Source organism: Haemaphysalis longicornis, unplaced genomic scaffold (genome assembly GCF_048455015.1).
Source record: "Haemaphysalis longicornis isolate Haplotype H1 unplaced genomic scaffold, Haemaphysalis longicornis Haplotype H1 scaffold_4, whole genome shotgun sequence".
NCBI classification, from domain to species: domain Eukaryota; kingdom Metazoa; phylum Arthropoda; class Arachnida; order Ixodida; family Ixodidae; genus Haemaphysalis; species Haemaphysalis longicornis.
This window is the reverse complement of record NW_027526361.1, coordinates 221,087,568-221,103,064: the sequence shown is the minus strand read 5'-3', so window position 1 is coordinate 221,103,064 and position 15,497 is coordinate 221,087,568. Positions and strand designations below refer to the sequence as shown.

General features: G+C 45.1%; 1 protein-coding gene across 1 annotated transcript in view; it reads right to left on the bottom strand.

Moving 5' to 3' along the window:
* Window positions 1-311: 311 nt before the first annotated feature.
* The window catches only part of LOC144179647 (ATP-binding cassette sub-family G member 1-like), an 82,556-nt gene continuing 67,370 nt past the window's right edge, over window positions 312-15,497 (bottom strand). The window contains exons 12-13 of the mRNA XM_077708084.1: window positions 14,839-14,994; window positions 312-10,796 (exon numbers count right to left, since the gene is read on the bottom strand). Of these exons, the coding sequence (XP_077564210.1) occupies window positions 10,449-10,796; window positions 14,839-14,994 (504 nt within the window). The 3' untranslated portion in view covers window positions 312-10,448. The remainder of the gene's footprint in view (window positions 10,797-14,838; window positions 14,995-15,497) is intronic.

Here is a 15,497-nt window from a genome sequence, read left to right as displayed (position 1 = left end):
AGTTGAAAACGTTGCCTATTCACTAGGATTCAAAAGCGCCGACCACCTCACACCAACCATTTGTGGCAGCAGTGGCTGGAACGATAGGTAGGCAAGCTTGCATAGTGCCACCAAATGGACTGCCAGGATATTAAAAACTTTACATGTGAACCAAGAATCCAATCATATTCTTAACAGTGAGTACAGGGCTACGTGTGTTGAACCACACAATGCATTTGTGTTTCAAACAAGTTCGACAGACTCGCCGCAGAGCCCCTTTAAAAGTAAAATGGATAAAAACAGCGCAATAAATCTCACTCCAAACACACAGGTCTCATTGTGAAATGTGTTTAATGAAACACTTCACTAAATGTACTCATAAAAAAGCGCTACACGTGAATAAAACGCAGACCTAACCGTCCCCGCGGACATCATTCCACTCGCTTCACAATGCTTTCCCCATTCAGAAACACATTTTTCATCATAGCTAATCTTAAAGCATGGTTACAACCAGACTGTATAGCACAAAAAAGCAAAAAAGAGTAACAGGACTGATAAGACAGCCCTGAAAAACCAGTCATTCCTCTTTGGCCAAGGAGTAGGAAGGAGTGCTTGCTTTGTGGCAGCACTTGGCGCCAGCAATGAAGAAATGTGTTCGCTTCAGCCAAGGATGAGACAGGACAAAATAAGTGGTGGTGTTGGGACACTCGAGGAAGTTATCGGCTTTCGCACTTTGGTACATTCTGTGCCTCTAAGCGACGTGAATAGGAAACAGGTGGAAAGTCAACGCCTGCAAGGGCTGACAAGAAAAAAATAACTAGCTTAGGCATCTGGCACAACTTCTGTGCCAAAAATTTAATGTCAGTTGACACAACTCCCCAAGCAAACGTACCCCTGTAAAAGCCGATTGCCCTAACCAACCCATGAACGCCCCACCGATGTCTCTTTGATCTTCACAAATGTACCACTGAATATCTACTGTCTCGAGTCTAGTAGACATCGATTAGATATCTACTAATTTCCTGACTGCGTAGGTCGGCAAAACAACCGCTGCAACACAAATAAACTGGCACAAACACGGGCTTGACAACAGGGGTTCTTGTTTTGCTGACTTGCATGGAAAGATGCGCAAGGCCATCAACGTAAGGAACTACAGGCACCTAGGGATCACAGGGGCAATGGTACAACAGAAAAGCACTGTACACCTACGCAGCCCAACATCACTGGTTTTAACCGCAAAATACTGCATCAAAAGCACTAACCTGTTCACCACGGCCATTAGGAAGACACAGGTCAAAACCTGTGCACGTGGTTTCGATCACAACGATGGGCTGAGACTGACTGCCAGCCACACACATGCACAAAGAAGTTATTATTAAAAGCTTTCGCACCACTGTACATATCACAAATGCCCAACAAAAAGAGGTCTCGCGAGGGAGAACAATGTGAACCTAAATGTGGTCCACTAGGCCTCACAAGGAACGAAAACAAAAAAAGAACAACTGTTGTTTCAAGAGGTTGCACACACTTCGCTTAATGACCAAGACAGCCCAGCCATTGGCAAAAAAAACAAACCTGAAATAAGGTCACAGACAGTGGCGTCAAAAAGCCTGGGGCGATTTTAGTGCTGTCGATGTTTTTTCCTTCTATCCGCCTTGTCGACAGCCAGCAAAAGCTGAAAAGGACATTTTCAAAGCAGCATGGACCTTGCGAGCATCCGCTATGCCTGCCCCAACAGATTATTGCTTCTCAAGCATAAATCCACTGGTAACAATGCGTTGATTGCATGAATACAGATACAGATCCAATGCCCTTCAACAGATTTATCGTAGCGAGATTAACGAGACTTTTTTTTGTTTGTTTTTTGCACAGAATCAAAACTTTCTCCAGCACGAAAAGAAAAAATCGAAGTGAAGAACACGAAGTGCAAACAGTATTATGTAAATTTCAGCACTCCAACCGTTTCGTACAGATTCTAAAAGTCAGAAAGTTAATGGCATTACGACAATTGCCGTGCAGTTTGTTGTAGTGAGACAGTGTAACCTGTTATCTTCAGAAACACGTGATGACCGGCCTTTGAAAGCGCAAGAGCACATTATCTCCACTACGAAGGGTACATGGCAAAGTTCCAAACACAGTAAAAAATTCCATTCTGATGATTTAATTGAACAGCTCTAATTCGCAATGAAAAGGATCGTTTAAAGAGCCATGAAGAGAAAATACAACTTCGTGTAATTTGAAAGAACTAGGATTCAATATCTCACTCAGCTCCATTACAGCCACAAAAGATGTTTTTTAACGAAAAAAAAAAAGCGAGAAGTATTTAAAAACTCAAATTTTGCACCACAGTGATGTGTTATGAGCAAGAATGACGTCATACGGGCCAACAATAAAATATAATTTTCAGTGCGTTAACTGCACGTTAGCATTCAAGTGATGCGGTCAAATGGAACTAGAGGCCCCATTAAAGACGTCCGGTCACGTGTCGTCACGACAGGTCTTAGGCGGTCGCCAATCGCACAAACAAGGTTCCGTGACGTCATAGAAAAGTTGCGGGAAATTGGCTAGGGGTCGCGACTGCTTCCCACGTTTTCTTTAATATCTCCGCTATTTGTTCGAAGATTGCGATGATATTGGTATCATTGTTATCGGGACTAAGCAGTCTTTCTAATAAACCCAACTTGTATTTTGTCTTCGTGGCTCCTTTAATAAATTTTTTAGTTCCGACATGTCTGCTCTGCGTCGGTGTTCGTGTAATTACAGTGCCCAGCTACAAACATACATGACCAAAGTTGTGCACTGATTGCGACACTTGTGCGGCTTTACTCACTTGCAATTATGCGAATCTGTGGAGACGGTTATAAAAGTAAATTTCAGCAGCAGCAGCAGAAGGCCAATTCGCCAGAAAAAAGCAAAGTCCACAAATGCACACCCCACATAATGACTGTCCAGGCCAAAACTGCGCAAACGCTTGCAATTCTCTTTGAAGGGTTTGCTGGGTTGATTCGTAGGGTTGTTCGTTTTGGGTTTTATATTTTTTTTTTCAAAATTAGGGGATGAAAACCGGGTGTGCTGTTTTTTTAACTGATATTCGGGGAGAAATCGGGTGTTTTTATGAAACCATTAAGAAATTCATGTTTTTTTCCGGGTTAACTCGATAGATGTACTAAGTTTATTTTGCAGCGCATCACGAGCTTTTTAAGTGTAACACGTTAAATTGGTGTTTATTTCACACTCGCGAAAATGCTCTCCGGAATTTGGCATTTGTTCAGAAAAGACTCAATAATGAGATTAAATAGCGTTGATAAACTTTAACAACTGAAACATTGTATTCACGAAAAGCTGGTCACTGATTGTTCCCTCATCCTTGTTTACACACATTATTGTGATCCACTTGCACAACTTGTCGGTCCTCACTTTGAGGCCTGTCTGATTGCTGAACGTATCTCAACTGGGAGAAGGTTCTCTCCATAACACCGCTTCCATTAGCTAGGCCCAACAACGTCAGGGTAGCGTCTGCCAGACTGAGGTTGCGGGTGGTAGAGTCATTCCAATACTCAGTGAGTTCGGAAGGTGTGTTTGTGGGGCTTGCTTCCAGGAAGTACTGCTGGTTGAGAATGGCGGAAAGTCAGACCACAATTGTGCAGATTGCTCCTTTGAAAAGGTCCATTCGGGGAGAAATCTGGATTTAACCCGAATCTCCTGAAACATGCTCGGGGTGTAAGAATCGGGTACAATCGGGGTTTGACTCGAAAGCAAACCCTATTTATACGCTACGACAACCATATTTCATAAACTGCTTTATCTTTCAAAAAATTTGCCTAAATACTGTTTCAGGAAAGCGGTAAGAAAAAAAATCCACGGGGCACTCAATCTGCTCACCGTGTCTGCGTTGTGCTGCCGAGCTCAAGGACACAGGTTTGACCCTGGCTGCGGTGGCTACTTTTTTTGATGGAAGCGAAAAGTGAAAGTGCCTGTGCGTCGCAATTTCGGCGCATGTTGAAGATCCCCAGGTGTTCAAAATTAATCCGGAGCCCTCCAGTACGTAGCCCACAAAGAGCTTCAGCCCGTGAAATCCCACAATCAACAATCAATCTCTTTCTTCACTGCCCTTTCATCATTTTTTCGAACGAATAATTTCAACAGGCGGACTGGCCACACTTTTTGCGACAGCTACCTCAGAATCAACAATCTGCACAGCTAATGTGCATCTTTTCTACTCAGATGCCAACATGTTCACTTCTTATAAGGCGTTCACTGTTCTAACTTTTGGTCCACCACTGGTGAAGCACAAAAATGGAGTGGTGGAAGTGCACTCAGCATTTACTTCGCAGACTTTGGTTCAAATCACGTACAAACTGATACGTGTCTCTTATGTACTCCTTGCAGTGGCAGCAAGTTCCTATAGCAAACAATGACAGTTTTTTTTTTTTTTTTACAAAATGAAGCACTTAAGGGCTTTCGCCCTAATATACAAATAATTTCACAGCAACCAATATTGTGCCAAATCGTGCGTCTTTGGTTTCGTTACAAAAGCACAACTCCCACAGCTACTAAGCGTGGTTCAGTTTAGTTCACAAATTGATTACTTACAAATCAGCAATAATTGCAGACAGGTGTGACAGGTCAAATATACATGCAACGTTTTGTGGATTGTGAAAAAAACTGCGTGAGTAAGAGCATATGAGGAAACTGTTACGACAAAATCCCATGGCACACCCATACCCAGTCACCCCCAGTTGACACCCACTAGAGATAGACTACTAATAGCGTGACCCTGATTGGTATATATATATAATATCAAAGGTCTAAAATTGTCCTCACAACCACTTATCTACGCAACAGCGGAGATATTCACACGTGTGCATTACAACGTTTAGGCAAGGCTATACTGTGTGAACAAAGACTTGGTTAGTATTGCACAAAATGACGCGCAACGTCTTGTAACAGCCACAGCATCCAAATGGGTCACAAAAGGGAGGTACGGCGTTGTTATCTAAGCAACGCTAACTACTGGGTAAGCAAATAACGCTGCGCCGCTACTGCTCACGTCTGCTTCGATTATCTAGCACTATTACAAGCGCGCTCATTGTGTAAAAATAGTTTTTCGTTGCTTTGCGCACAAAGTTTGCTGTGATACGCCCAGGATGGCTTCACCGCAGGCAAGAGGAAAAGCTCGCAAGTGGCGTCACCGGTGCTTCAGTAATACAATGTTGTCTATGTACACAACACGTAACACTGCCGTTACACACTGGCTACAATATAGATACGAGAAGAAAATGTTGGGTTTGGAAAACTGGGTCCCGGGCTAGAAAAACAAATGTGTTAGGAGGGATAGTTTGACAAGCATGTAACTACACACAATCAAAAAGACTGAATGCTGATAGTTTTAAGTACGACCGATGCAACGATATGCGAATAACCCTAAATTTTACAAGGTCCCCATCTTTCTCACTGCTTTTAACTGCCAAAGAGACGTCTGAATGGAACGCTTGAATAAGAGAAGTTGTACAGGCATGGAAAAATGAAAAGCGAACGTGGAAATATGAACCAGACCACACAGAACCGAGGAAGTTGGTATACAGTGCAACCCCAGTATTACGACTTTCCGGGGACCGCGTTAAAGCGTCGTATGACCGGGGTGTCGCATTATCGGGAACAGGTAAATGCCGGCCTAGTAGACAGTCTCACACGACAGGTTAGCTATGAGCTTATTTAAATGACTATAGTTAGCACGTTCTCGCGTAATTTGCGTACCTTTCCCAAGTTTCTAAAAAAAAAAAGGAATCGCCTATTTTGTGCCTCCCCTCCCGTCCACAGTGCCACGTATGCGCTCGCCCACCAGCCCTGTGCCCCACATGCGCGACATAAGCTGGAAAGGCTGACGCGGCTGAACAAATTAAGAGAGGAAAGGCGAGAGAGTGAAACTTCCAAGGCCAAGTGAAACGAACGATAGTACAAGGCGGTGATGGAAAAAAGGCAGGAAAAAAGGAACGAGCAAAAGCGCGACTTTGAAAGACGCTGGTAAGCAGAGATGAGAGAGGGGGAGAGCGAGCGTCGTGAAAGGAAGAAAGGTGGATAGTGCGGGCAAGGAAAGCGGGTGTTGGGTCATCACCGTGGGGTTGCGTTGTATTTGTTTTCACATTCATCGGCTCGATAGGAGTTCCCAAATCACAGTCCGCCGGCCACCTAGACTTCGACTTCTCGCGCTTGGCGTGTTGGTGTTCTGGTACCACGTCGGGCCAACGAAGGTTAACTCCCACCCGCCAGTACACGCCTGCTCGCTTGCGTCTGTTCAGCAAGTGGCCTGGCTTACCTGCGGACCTTTGCACATCAAGCGTCTTTGTACGTCAAAGGGGGATAAGAATAGAGAAAGGTCGGGACGAGGTAGCGAAGCAATCTAAAAGATGGGAAAAACGGCAGTTTATCTCCACCAGGGTCCGTCGTATGAAGCGGACCGCTTGCACCCGAGCGTTGTGTAATCGGGGTTTATAATGCATTGTTTCTATGGGGAGTTTGCCAGGACCACGGTGATCCACCGTAAGAAGCGGATCGTCGTAAGATAAGGGGACGTACCATCGGGGGTACCATTGTATTTGGAAAGTTACATTTGCAAACTTTGTTGCTGTTACAGAGTTACGGAACTATTTGGTGTCCGTGGAAAGGAGCTGTGCTATTTGTATGTTGCCATCCTTATTTCCGCGTTCATATGTCATTTTTCCATGACTGTACATTTCGCTATGTTGAAATGACTAGGTTTAGTAAAAAACGGGTTTCGTGATTTCAGAGCACATTATGCAAATAACTAAGAGGAAGACATTTCCTATAGTTGCGGTCATGACTAGGGTGCAGCTATTGAACGTGACGATGTGCAGAGAAGATCATGTGAAGAAAAGAGTGGCCGAAAAGAAGAGAGAGGCATTTAAATTTGGCGCCAAGACACGGTCCAATTGAGGAGAACCCCACAGAAGAATTGGGAGCCGCAGCAAATAGCGCAAGGACCCATTGTGCTGAGGGAAGGGCACCCAATTAAAAAATGCCTTAATGGTCAGAAAAAATGGTTTACGCCTGGAAAGAGTGCTAGGCCAAGTGGCTACCAGTGAGTAGACACTAGGCCTTACGACTGATTCACATTGCAAAAGTTCGAAACTGCTGCCTTGAAGGCTCCGAAACTGATTACTCGAGAATTTCCGCAAAATACCACAGGCCTTGCTTACAGTTTATGAGTAAACCAGCAGCTTCTTAACAGCCGTAGGTTAAAAATTACCCATCATCGAGATTACAAGACTGCAGCATCAAGATTCCCTTTAAAGAAGTTAGCTGTCCAACTGTCTTTCGCACTGGTTTCACACAACTGGATGAAATTTCTTTACAGGGGCCATGCAGACAAAACGCGTTTATTTTATTTGAGAGATTTGGTGTTTTATAGTGCCCCCAGCACTTGTCCGGAAGCAAATGGTGCTTTATTCACTGAGAAATTAATCAATTCAAGTTAAAATTTTTATTCTCTCGCCAAATTGTGTGTTTTATGATGCCTGCAATGACGCAACAAGGAAAGGTCTTCAAGCGAATGTTAGTACGCTGTTTAGTCAGCAGCGGACTCCGGAACAACTTTTACCGTCAGTCCTCCTGGACGGTGCCACCATACTGCGCAAGACTACTGTGGACACCCTCGCTTTGTTTCTGGCCGTATTTGCACCTGCCTTGTTTTTGTTGTGGTTGGAAGTGATTAATTTGTGAAACATTGGGTATGCTCGACAAACAGGGTCACGTAAGACAATGTCGCATACACAAATCGGCCTGTGTCGTCTGAGAGAAACCCAAAGCACCAGACTGCTGTGCAGCTATACCAAGCATAGTGTGCGCAGTACCAACAACAGTACACAATGGTACCTCTATATTTGCGTGTACTTTTGTAACTTGCAATGTTTACCCCACCATTCTTACAGCTATGAAATGAATTCACACGACATTTAAGCGAAAATAGCTCGTTCTGCAAGCTTATAAGCACTGCCTAACTTGCGTTTGCTTTTGCCAGCCTCTGCAAATCGTACAGCTGCGCACATATGACATCACAGGTTCTGTTGCGGGAAACGAGCTAGTGGGTCGCATGGCCGTTGCCTTTTTCCTAATTAAATAGCTTATTTGAGCGAAGTGTGCGTTAAAAGTGGTGTCAGTATGATTCTAACGAAGCAATCTTTCGAATCAAACAAACTTGTGTTTTGTCTGCATGGCCCCTTTAAGCTTCGAAGAGGGGTAACTTTCTGGCATTAATGCGGCCTTTAAGCGAGCCACAATTCCCAACCAAGACACTGCAGTGGGGGAAGATATAGCTAATGGACGTGAGAAAAGTTTAGGTAACCTCAAAATGGCTGAAGCATATCTTTCCTGTTCAGCAATTTAAACAGCCCGGGAGAGAACACTGTTTCATGCCTACTATAACCAGCACGTGATTATGTGCAGTGCGCAACGCACTTGTCCTTAACAGCAAGTTCTATTCCAATAGCTACAAGTAAGAAGTGCTGATGCAAACATTTACCACAAATGTTGGCGACAGAAATAGTCGGTTCACACTTTAGAGTAGGGCTCTAATTCGATTTAAATTTCTTGGTGCAGTAAGAAGAATAGGGCACTAAACAGACGAGGATGAAGATAGAGACAAACAACATATACATACACCAACTTTGTGCCAATCAACTAGCTTGGCAGGTTCTCTTGGCTTGGTGCAAAAAGGAAAACAACCGACTTATGAAAAGACACGTTATAAACAAGCCTCTTGCCATCTGTACAGCTACAAGCCACAACAGACAAACATGCTACAGTGATATACACCGCTGAAGCAGCATAACCTGCCACAAACAAAAAATCTGAAGAGAGATAGGAAGATAGAGAATGTAAAGTGCTTACCCATGTATACCTAATTGAGCAAAGATTTCTGTCCCAAAATTTCGAGTTCTCAAATGGGACAGGTGAAACAAAATGATAAAAACTCTCACTACGAGTGTACTCAGCTGTCTCAGCAAAGAGGCATTATGAATCGTTAGAAAGGTAACAGCAGTCTAAAACAAAGATGGCTGCAGGGCACACAGTTTTCCGCGCCCTTCTCTAACAGGCGCTCAAAGACTGAGAATGGCAACACCACAGAAGAGCTAAGAAGTTAAAGTGCAGTTGCATGCTGGTCCGGACGCATTAGTGGCCCTAACAAAGTCGGCTCACTGTTACTTGCTGAAAATGTGGTATGCAGGTACAACAGCCGTCAACATGAGTTGTGCATGTATAAGCGAGATGACGCTGAAACGGTGTGCCTATCCATCAGCAGCTAAGCTAGGCCCAGCCTACAACTTGTCAATACCAAGGTATCCTAACTAGGCAAGCCCTGACAACTCCTCCCTTTACCCACACAACTTAGCAGGATGTCACAAATACACCACTTATCCCGACACCTAGTAAGAGCGCTCAATACTTTGTCGGAACCATCTAAACATAACTTATCAGATCACATTCATAACTCAATGAGGTCTCCAGAAAAGTAGACACCCTTAAACCTAACCTGCTCAATACAAGAGTAAACAATACTCGTATCAGTTGAGGTACCTCGGTGAATAACTGAAATGTACATAAATAACCTCTCCCGTTGCCTAGAAGGGGTGGGCAATAACTCATCGAGATATGCAGAAACGTAAACATGTTGAAGGGGCCATGAAGACCAAGTACAAGGTTTGTTCATAAAAAAGACTCCTTCGCCCCGATAACAATGACACCAATTTTACCAAAAACTTTGGAGAAACAATCGAGATATTAATGAAAACAAAAGTAGCAGCTGCGACTCCCCGGCCCCTTTCTGGCGATTTTCCTACTATGACGTCACAGAATCTTATATGGCCGGTTGACGGCCACCGGTCAAAGCCACTGCCAAGAAACATGATGCCGATTGTGGAGGGGACTCTGGTTCCGTTCGATCATACCCCTCGTATGCTATCACTAAGTCAACACGCTGATAACTACCGTATTTATTCGATTATAAGGCGGTCAAGATTATAAGGTGAGGGTACAGTTTGGAGAGCAAAAAAAAAATCACCACATATACCTTATATTTTAATAAATACGGTATGTTTCTCATGCTGGCCCATATTATCTCACTCATTACATCACTGTAGCGAGAAATTTGAGTTTTACGATATTTCTTGCATTTTTTTGGTCAGAAAATTGTCCTTCGTTGCTGGAATGCAGCTCAGTGAGTTACCAAAGCCTAGTTCTTTCAAATTAGACAAAGTTGCGTTCCGTCTTCATGGCCCCTTTAAAGCAAACAAGTTATCCAGGCAACCTGCTCAACCCAGGAGCAAACAATACTCGTCTCAGTAAAAGTGTCTCCGTGAGATGCGTATAAATAAGCTATCCGGCTACCTAGACAAGAAGAGCCCCCGGACAGCGCGGCGTCCGGATGAACGGAGTGGCGTCGAGTAGCGGCACTAGCGCTTCCGCCGGAGCCGCCACTTGAGGATGAAAAAGGCGGCGAGGCGGAAGAGCAAGTCCATGGCGAGCAGAATGAGGAACTCGTGCGAGATGTTCACCTCCTCGACGCCCAGATGGCGGAGCACCTCCTTGGGCTCGCTCAGGAAGCAGAGCTCGTCCTCCTCGCAGTCGAGCTCGGCCCGCCCGCGGCCGTAGAGGGCCTCGAGCAGGCCCTGCATGCCGTGGTACAGGTGCGACGTCTCCATGACCCACCGGAAGGCCGCCGGGATGTGTTGCCTCTGGACAAAGAAGCCCGAGAAGAGGAACGACGGCGACGCCACGGGAAGCACCACAAACACCGCCGTCTGCAGAACAGGAGAGACAGAGGGAAGGGCAATGAGGAACGGTCTTGAAGAGTCGTGGCTGCTGTGAGTTCAACCCCAAGTTCAACGGTAAGTTTAAGACAAAAACGGCTCATGGTTATCACAAGCGAAAGCATAGCACACTCAGCATGGATTTAGAAGAGGCTTTTCATATGACCCCCCGTTATTTGTATTCGCCACTAATCTTCACTTCAATATGGATAATAATCTACAAAATGACCGCATTTTTTTTAATCTTTATAAAGCCTTATACCATGCAGCTAACTCCCGTCTCATTTCAAAATCAACAGAGCTTCATTTAGATTCACTAAAGTTATCCTGGATTCCCAGCTTTTTATCTTTTCGATAACAGTTCACTGTGGTTAATAATGCTTCCTCCCACATTCTTATGTCACCTTCGGAGTCCCTCAGGGTAGCGTCCTGGGGCCACTGCTTTTTCTAATCTACATTAATGATCTCCCAAATAGTAAATCTTCCTCAATATGACTTTTTGCAGATGACTGCACTATATACTGATCTATAAGTAGTACTGATGATCACCTTGCCTTCCGAAGACCTTAATCTAATTAAAAACTGGTGCGGTGAATAAAAAATGACTTTAAATTTATCTAAATGCAAAGTAATATCCCTCAGCCATAAAAAAACAACTATTGCCTTTGATTACTTCATAACTCCAATGTATTAGGTCATCACCGTATAAATACCTCGGCCTTCATCTCTCTTCTAACCTCTGACGGGCGACATATGTAACATAAATATCTGTAAATGTGTCGAGAACACTCGGATACTTACGTCAAAACCTAGGAAACACCCCAAATAATGTCCGCAAACAGGCTTACTTGACGCTTGTTCACCCGCAGTTGGAATTCACATCACTCATATACTCTCCTTTCTGAGTCAACCTCAGTAACTTGCTAGGAGCTGCGCAAAAGCGAGTGTCACGGTTCATTTCAAGCATTTACGGCTGCTCCTCAAGTATCCCACAAATAAAACATGACCTTTCATTACAGCTTCTAGAAAGATCGTGCACAGCTGCCCTCCTGTCCTTGCTTCGTAAATATATTCATGCATGTAGGCCGCCACCCTTCTCCCTTACAGTGCCGTTGCATATGTCAAACTTCATTCATTTGTTTATTCATTCACTCATTCAAAATGACGACACAAGCAACGAAGCAGATCTTTGAAAAAAAAGAATTCGCTGGCGTTGCCTCGCTTCATTGCACTCTGAAATGATCTTCCGGCATCATTGCCAACCTAACTGACCGTGAAAGTTTCCGTGAACAACTACTGAAACATTTGTTATGCTAGTATTGTATAAAGCCTTTACATTTTTGTTTCTGCTGTTCTTGCTGGTTTTTCCTTGCTGCTGCCAAATTGCTCTTGCTGTTTGTGACCCCTCTCTCGCGTTTATGCAGTCCCAGTGTATTGCTCTGTAATGCGGCACTGATTTTGTTTATTGCTTGTGTATCCCCCCCTCACTCAATGCCACGTAACACAGCCTGCAAGGCATTCTTAAATAAATAAATAAATAGACAGTGTGTCATGAAAATTTGCCTGCAGATTTCGCAGCCTGCCATCCAGCTGTACCTAGTGGATGTCTGGATTCATGCTTTTTGTTGTGCTGAACGGCCCGCTCAAGACAGCCAAGCTGGTGTGCCTTCGATGGCAAGACTGAGACCAAGCGTCAGTGAAGCTTGTCTTGTTCACGCTTGTCCGGATGCAAACGATGTTTTATTCACTGAGAAATTAATCAATTTGAGTTAAAATGCTGATTTTCCCGCTAAACCGTGTGTTTTCGTGGTCTGCAATGACATCACAGGAACTGACCGCTCTGCAGCCGATTGCAAAGCCATGCTTACTGTTAGTGGACCTAGATGACGCCACCATACCGCGGAAAGCCGTTTCCTGCCTTTGCTTTGTTTTTGACCGTATTTAAACCTGGCTTGTCTTTGTTCAAGGAGAAAATGATCGTTTCGTGAAACAGTGCTCGCTCGACAAATATGGTCACGTAAGACACCGTTGGTTGCGTCAATCGGCCAATGTCGCCTGAGACAACCCCAAAGCCCCACAGTCCGGTGCAGCTAAACCAAGCGTAGTGCACGCAGTACCAACAGCAGTACGCATCGTAATTCTATGTTTACGTGTGGTTTCATAACTTCCACTGTTTGTTCTACCATTCTTACTGCTTTAAAAAGAATGTGCCCTAAAGTTAAGCGCAAATAGCTCGTTCGGCAAGCTTATAAGCTCCGCCTGCAAAGGAAAGTTTGACATCCACCTAAATGCAGCCATACGGCTACAAAGGAAAGCGATACAGCTTTCTCATAAACTTCGCAGTTGAAGAAAAATTCTTCCTGGTCCAGGATTTGCGTTTGCTTTGCCTAATTTGCATTTGCTTTTGCTGGCCTCCACCAATCACAGGGCTGGCTGGTATGGCATCATAGGTTCTGTTGTGGGAAATGAGCTAGTGGGTCTCATGGCCATTCCTTTTTTTCGTGATTATATAGCTTACTTGGGCGAGTTTACGTTAAAAGTGCTGTTAGTATTAATATTCCAATGAGGCAATCTTTTGAATGAACCAAACTTGTGTTTTGTCTTCATGGCCCCTTTAAAGCCACCTCATCACGAACATAAAGAGAACTGACGAGACAAGAAGGAAGCCGTCTAGCAGTTTCTGCTCCCCTGCTCCTGTGGTCGTCTAACTACGGTAACCACAAATGGAACCTGTTGCACTGCCACTCGACCTAGACTTCACTTCCTTCGCTGGTGCACGTGTTGCGACACTGGTGACAAGCTCCATACGCCACGCGAACAGAAAAGTACCCTTCAAACTATAATTGAGCCCAATTATAACAAACTTGCTCATCACGCTGAATTCCTTCGTTACATATCCAGCTCAAAATGAATAGGTGAAACTTCATTGGAGAGGGGGCTGGCCCAGCGGCCTACAGAGATGATAAGAAGGGAAAAAATGGGATCAAATTAACTCTGGCTCCCTGTTATGAAGTCAGGATCAATTTAAATTGAAATTGATCCTCAAATTCGCGGTCCACTGGCCACCCAGACTTCGACTTGTCGTGGTTGGTGCGTTGGCGTTCTGCTGCCACATGGAACTGTCAAAGCTGCCAGTACCTGCTTGTTTGCTTGCATCTCTTCAGCAAATGGTCTGGCCTGCTTGCAGACCTTTGAAGAAAGGTCGAGACGAGGCGGCGAAGCGGTGTAAAAGATAGGAAAAATGCCAGTTTATCACCGCCAGGGTCCGTCGCAAGAAGTGGACAGCGTGCGCCTGGGCGTTGTGTAATCGGGGTTGTTAAAGGCCAACTGCACTCAAATTTCACCTCGATCAAATCTATTTTTAATGTGTAGTAAGTACCCCCAAATCAGCTGTGACACAAGTGGCAGCCCCGTAAAACGCCTCGTTAATCAGCCGTAAGCGTTTAAAAAAGCTCCGCCGCAGACCACGCTGCACCTGCCGGCGGATCGCGTAAACAGCCATGACGCGCCTGTGACGTTCCAGCCGACGGGGGCTTTTTCCTCTGCTCAGCCACGCAGCCGGAGAACCGGTCGAGCTCGGCTGCGCACGTGCGCGCGTGAAGCTTGCGCGCAGACCTTCTCCCGAGCTGGTGACCGTCCAGCCGCTCGCTGGACGGCTGCAACGTCACTGCGATGGCCGCGCTCTGCTCGGTTTCGGTTTCAAAATCGCCGATTTTTGCTGGCCGCTTGCGGCGTCCACGCGCGTATTTCAGCTGTTGTATTTTGCATGTTGCTTTCTTTTTAAGCAGACTATACGAAAATAGGGTTTTCAAGAGGTCGAAATTTTGAGTGCAGTTGGCCTTTAATGCATTGTTTCTATAGAGAGTTTGCTGGGACTGCAGTGATCCGTCGTAAGAACCGGGTCATCGCAAGTCCGGGGGACGAGGGTCACACTGTATAATCAGCGCTTCACTGCCCAAATCCCTGCTAGAATAAACATTTGCACCGCTCCCTGGGCACGTGCGATCCCTTCGATCAGGCCGACGACCCTCACCTGTATGCTGCTGAGGGCGGAGACCACCAGTGCGAGCCCCTGGGAGACGGAGCCCACTTGGATGACAAACATGACCACCGTGGCCGCCCTCCACATCTCCTGCGGCTGGCCCGTCGTCCAGTACAGCACTGACATCATGGCCAGGGGCCCACAGATCTGCAGAAGCCAGCCATCGGGAATAAAAGAGAAAACAAACTGGTTTCACTGGGTAAGAAGCTGATGATTGCAACTGTGTTCCTTTCTTGCACAAGTTGTATGCACTGGCAGTAGTTCCACGAGAGCAATCAAAATGAGGCGCTCGACGAGCTGGATTTGATGTAATGGTGACGTAAAAGACCACTTTTTCAAGGAGCAATAGCTTGGATCACCGCCAGAAGACTCAAAGTAATAATGCAGCACTTGTGTGCGAATGGTTACAAGTAAAAATTTTGTTCAGCTGTGAAAGTAGCACTTTAAAACGATCAAATAGAAACTAACGTTTGCGTCAAGGGCCATTTGAACAAGAACTGCAACTCCCTTTCATTCCATTTTTTTTTAATTTCAAAGTAGCCCCAAAGCAGCTTCCACCAACACTTCGGAGTACCTTCAGTAATGAAGTGCATTATCCCAGAAATATGTGCTTTTGGGCACTTCGATTCTAAGTCAATAAACTTGCACGG